Here is a 4,950-nt window from a genome sequence, read left to right as displayed (position 1 = left end):
TTATGCCACCCACACGTATTAATATATTAATGCGCTTGCACTCACCTTACCAAACTAATGGAGAGGTACAGTGTGCACCACTTTGCAAAAATCAGTTGCAAGAACTGGGCCTATCCATCCACTCTATGATTTTGGCATCAATATTTCTAGAATACCATAAAGGGGTCGAGTGGACTTGGGACAAAATTCTTTCCAAATAACATTGCCAATGCGCTAATTTAAAATGTGACGTTTAAAAATTAAATTGAACATGAAAAAATCCAGTTTTAAGTGTGCTTTACAAGAAATAATTGCAACAATGATAGCCCCTCCCCCTTCTTTCTCTGTTGCTACTTGTTTTTCTAAGTATCTTTTTCAAGATCTTCAATCCTCAAATTCAAGTACGCAGCTTCTTCATGGGGTTGAAGGCAAATGACATATCCTAGTCCCAGTGATGCTCCCTGTAGAAAGTCCATTCTGAGGGATTTAATGTTGTCTTTCCATCAGCGGCAACAAGATCATATGGTGAATCCTCTGCAAATTCAGTTGGTATGGACTTCCAGTGTAGACATGGCTCCCAGTCAGCTTCCTTGATCACCTTTAGTATCTCTTCAACAACTATCTTGCTCCCTTCAGCTGATAAATGAATCCCATCTCTGAAAAAAAAAAAATTATACCTTTTATCACTTAAATTACAATCAAAACACAGCCAACAAACAGAATGATTACTCTGTTACATCACGCTTTATTGGCGAAAGTCATGACTGAAGACAAGTTAACTAACATGGTGCGTATCTAGAGAAGAATGTGAATGCAATTGGTTTAAATTCAATATCAAAATGACTCCTCTCAAAAACTCAAACTACAAACCTATTACTTGATAACATGAGTGCCAAAAACATGATATGACAAACTGTCACAAACATAACTAGGAAAGAAACCATGGGTAAAGTGCTTGCACACACACACACACACACAGGACTTGGACCCAAGACCTGAACCACAATCCTATACTTATGAGGGGTGGAAGTGCCATCTGACCCAAAGGACGTTGGCTGTAAACCAGATTATTTATTTATGTTTATAAGAAGTTCCATTGCAGCACTAAAACTTACGTGAAGCAAGCATCCATCCAATCATCTCTTTTCTGAAGTGCAGTAAAAAGATCAACAACCTTCACACCCATTTCTTGGCCAAGCTTTACACAGGCATCTGAGTATCTTTGGCATAACTCATTTGTTCTAACTAGCTCGCTCAAAAATTGACTGGTTTAAGAAAGAAAACTTGTGTTAGAATTCACATTATTAGAAAACCAGGAAAACAACACACTCAAGATGTGGCTCAGAGCACCTTATGTTTCCACGAATCTTTTCCTCATTGACTGGAGGACAACTTAATAAAATGATGCGAGTTTCCTCTGAAAGGCTCTGATATTAAGCTTTGTGTTAGAATATATATGCATCAGATATAGGAAATGTGAAGCGGTCTAACAACATATACCCAACACTATGAAAGCACATTAACATGAATTTACTTTCTTGACATTAAAATAGACATTTTATGATTTTATATACTTAGAGCAAGAGAGGTCAAGATGATCTAATTTGTTTCATAAATATCAATCTGGTAAGTGATTTAAGGCACAGTTTAACAAGAGGGGCTTGTGCCATTTTCAGGAACTTAAAATAAATCACTTCTTCCCTAAGCAGGTCCAAGGAGTAGATACATTATCTTCAATGGTTCCCGGGGCTAGTCATGATACAGGGTTCAAGTCATAGAAAATCCAAGAATTCAATTAACTGAAAGTGTTGTTTGTCAAACTTTTCAGTCAGTATCTAGTCCCCCCATGGTCTGAAGTCTACAACACATACATTTAACTCAAACATGAAACACTGTAGTATTATATCAATTGCTGTGTGATAAAAAGTACCTGGAGATGAATCACAATCTTTCTCATGCTCTCAATATATTCAGGAAGTGGTACATGAGGGCCTAGGCCAGAGGGGTGAGGCCCCATTGAATCATTACCACCAAAATAAGCTATCACCAAAGAGGGCTGTATGGCAGCATCCTAGAGCCAAGAAATGTAGTGTTTGGAGTCAAATCATAGTTGTTTTTTTATAAATATCAGAGAGCTATCAAGATTGATACAAACTAGAATCCATTTTTCACTGTCTACAGTCATTAAGTTCTTCTGGAAGGCTAACAGAAGAAAGTAATTCAGCCTTGATAAATAACAAGAACAGCAAGATTGCTAACTTCTACATAGATATGGACATTACTGTCCAAAATTATACTAATGTATATGTGCATGTTCATCCAAATTCCAATTGGTAATCACACAAGAACTTGAAAAGTCAAGAGAGACCCACAGGCATACAAAATTACGGAGACATTTCATCTTTTAAGATCTATCCTTGGTTGACCTCGCAAAGAAACCAATTTTCACAAGAAAACATTCACTAGCTTATACCGTCTTGAGCATTGATGTCAAACATGTTCCCCAAAAAATTTCCATAGTTGACACCACCAAGTATATCTGAGGTACCATTAGAGTTTTGATAGTATGGTCACCTAAATCCCTTTAAGGCAAAAGGTATTTTCCACTAGAAGTATAATACCTTTGGAAAAACTTGATCAAGGACCTGGAGAGCACGTCGTGAGTTCCACCCAAAGTAGCCTCGCAACAATATGTCTGCCTACAATTTATCATGAAGAACATAAGATTCTAATATAAAAATTATGATATGCATAAAACAAGCTATTCCTAATAGAAACTCCATAGCAGAAACAAATATAAGACAGACAAGGTGTTCGTGTGAGAAAGTAAAGGGATTATTTATGTGAACCTTTTGATACTAGCATGGTATTTTCTTCTTCCTTTGATTTAATTTTACTTACCAGCTGGTTTAAACCCACACCAAAAAGTCCATGTATACCCGAATACTCAGAAAGTTAAACTTGTATGAACATTTAAATTATTTAGAATACATCAAGGCCGTTTTACATATAACTAGTAGACAATAATTCGTGAAATTTTAGAGATGTGACTTTCAGACTAGTCAGCATCTAAAATCTTGAACTAAACAGGTAAGCTAAATTTAAAATATAGTTCAACAGGATCTCAGACACTATTCAATTTCTTACAGGGACAATCCTCTATACCTGTGGCTTCAACTACGTTCAAACTAATTACTAGTAAGACGAACAACCAAACTATACAGGAAGTATACAAGGCAGTCCTCCCAAGAATTATGAACAAATATAGCCAATGAAATCTACAAAAGGAGGTGATATGTTAACAGAATTATGCAAACGACTCCTCCTCACAGTGGCCTCTGTAGATGATCTTGATTATTAAAATATGACCAGAATCTCCCATGCGGAAAGCAACATATCCATTATCCACGAAATGTTAGGCATTCAAGTGCAATTTACAATAAAGAAATTTCAGGCGTATGTATGACAGAAATAAGATCAACAAAATATGTGAAATGCAAATAATGAATTCTGTAGTGATTCTAGTGAAGAATGATATCACTTCAAATTTGACTTGACTAAACCTTATCAAATTAACGAAATATTAGGCATTCGTACAATTTACAATTATGAACATTTCAGGCATATGTATGACAGAGAAATAGATATAGAAATACACATGACCGACCCTGATTAATTTGTTAAGGATCCATAATCAACCACAAATTTTTTGTTATTTTTGATGTTGTATGACAGAGAAATAAGAGGTACAATATAAGTGATTAGTGAAATGCAAATTCTTCATCACCTCAAATTGGACTCCACTGAGCCTCATCCAAATTCATGGAATGGGATTACAATTACATGAACCCTTTTTCCTCAAAAGTTCATAGAAGCATAATATACAAATATACAAAACACCCATCAAGCCCAAATTCTTAACAAACACAAAACAAATATACTCATAGCGTCATAGCAAGCTCCCACCAAAATGGGTTCCTTTTTAACATACAAAAAGATGTTTGTATTCCACAATCAAAATGGTTGATCAACCATATTCACAAAACTCAACATATTATTCACATAGCTTAAAGAAACCAACACTGAATCAAAAATCAGAGAGACAGAGAGAGAGAATACTTTGCGAGCATAAATGTCAGAAAGAATGGCACCCCAACCGCCATGGCTGAAGCTAAGTTGGACAATGGAGGATCCAAAGAGAACGAACTGAGGCCTAGTTGGTCCCACCATGTCTCTCTAAATTTCCAAAACTCTCTCTCTCTCTCTCTCTCTCTGAACCGAAAGAAACTCACGTCACGGCCACCTTTGTTTGCTAAACTCTGCTCCCTTGCTCTCGGAGGATAGCGAAAAATGAATCACATGAAGCGTACCTTTTTGCATTTATTTGTGTTGAAAAAAATTTGGTAACTTTTTTCAACTTTTGATAAATTTTTTCCTACGGAATGGGTAGGCTTCAGTGCAGCGAAAATTTTCACTTGACACATTCGAAATCGGACATATGTTTATGAATGGACACGTGCCCACCATTCAACGCGTCTAATAAAAACTTTCACTGTACACAAGCCACACCCAGAATAGTATATTAGTGTTGCTCCTTAAGACACTCGTTAATAAATTTCATTTGTGTTTTATTTTAGATTTTGTGTGCTGTGTGCAAGTGCTTGTGGTACTTTCTCGCGTATGTAGAAACAAAAGTACTCGCTGTCTTGTAAAGACAACTGGCCAACCCAACGCCTATTGCTTCAAAATTTACAAGAGAGAATAAACCAAATAAATAAGTGAAAATAAAGGGGAAAAATAGTTTTATTATTCCTTAGAGTTAGAGACATCAAAATTTCACACCTTGATGATATGATAAGTTGTAATTAGAAATATATAAATATTAATTCGTTATCGACACAATTTTATTGTATATTCACAAAATGTCAACTCAATAATTGTGAACAATTTTTTTTTGTCTTCTTACTTATT

At 35.7% G+C, this 4,950-nt stretch overlaps 1 protein-coding gene across 1 annotated transcript; it reads right to left on the bottom strand.

Moving 5' to 3' along the window:
• Window positions 1–213: 213 nt before the first annotated feature.
• LOC142638876 (GDSL esterase/lipase CPRD49-like) lies at window positions 214–4,326 on the bottom strand. The gene is made up of 6 exons (XM_075812943.1): window positions 4,099–4,326; window positions 2,601–2,678; window positions 1,910–2,050; window positions 1,330–1,406; window positions 1,095–1,244; window positions 214–635 (listed from the first exon to the last, which is right to left on the bottom strand). The coding sequence occupies exons 1-6, from the start codon at window positions 4,207–4,209 to the stop codon at window positions 422–424; spliced, it is 771 nt and encodes a 256-aa protein (XP_075669058.1). The 5' UTR covers window positions 4,210–4,326; the 3' UTR covers window positions 214–421.
• Window positions 4,327–4,950: the final 624 nt, after the last annotated feature.

The sequence above is a fragment of the Castanea sativa genome, chromosome 6 (assembly GCF_040712315.1).
Source record: "Castanea sativa cultivar Marrone di Chiusa Pesio chromosome 6, ASM4071231v1".
Lineage (NCBI taxonomy): Eukaryota > Viridiplantae > Streptophyta > Magnoliopsida > Fagales > Fagaceae > Castanea > Castanea sativa.
Note: the sequence above shows the minus strand (reverse complement) of the source record. Positions and strands in the feature narration are given on the sequence as shown.

Coding starts and splice junctions, on each gene's coding strand:
- LOC142638876 (XM_075812943.1), bottom strand. CDS start 4,209: ATGGTGGGACCAACTAGGCCTCAGTTCGTTCTCTTTGGATCCTCCATT. Junction 2,679..4,098: donor CTGACATTTATGCTCGCAAA/GTATTCTCTCTC, acceptor GATAAATTGTAG/GCAGACATATTGTTGCGAGG. Junction 1,245..1,329: donor AAGATTCGTGGAAACATAAG/GTGCTCTGAGCC, acceptor TTCTTAAACCAG/TCAATTTTTGAGCGAGCTAG.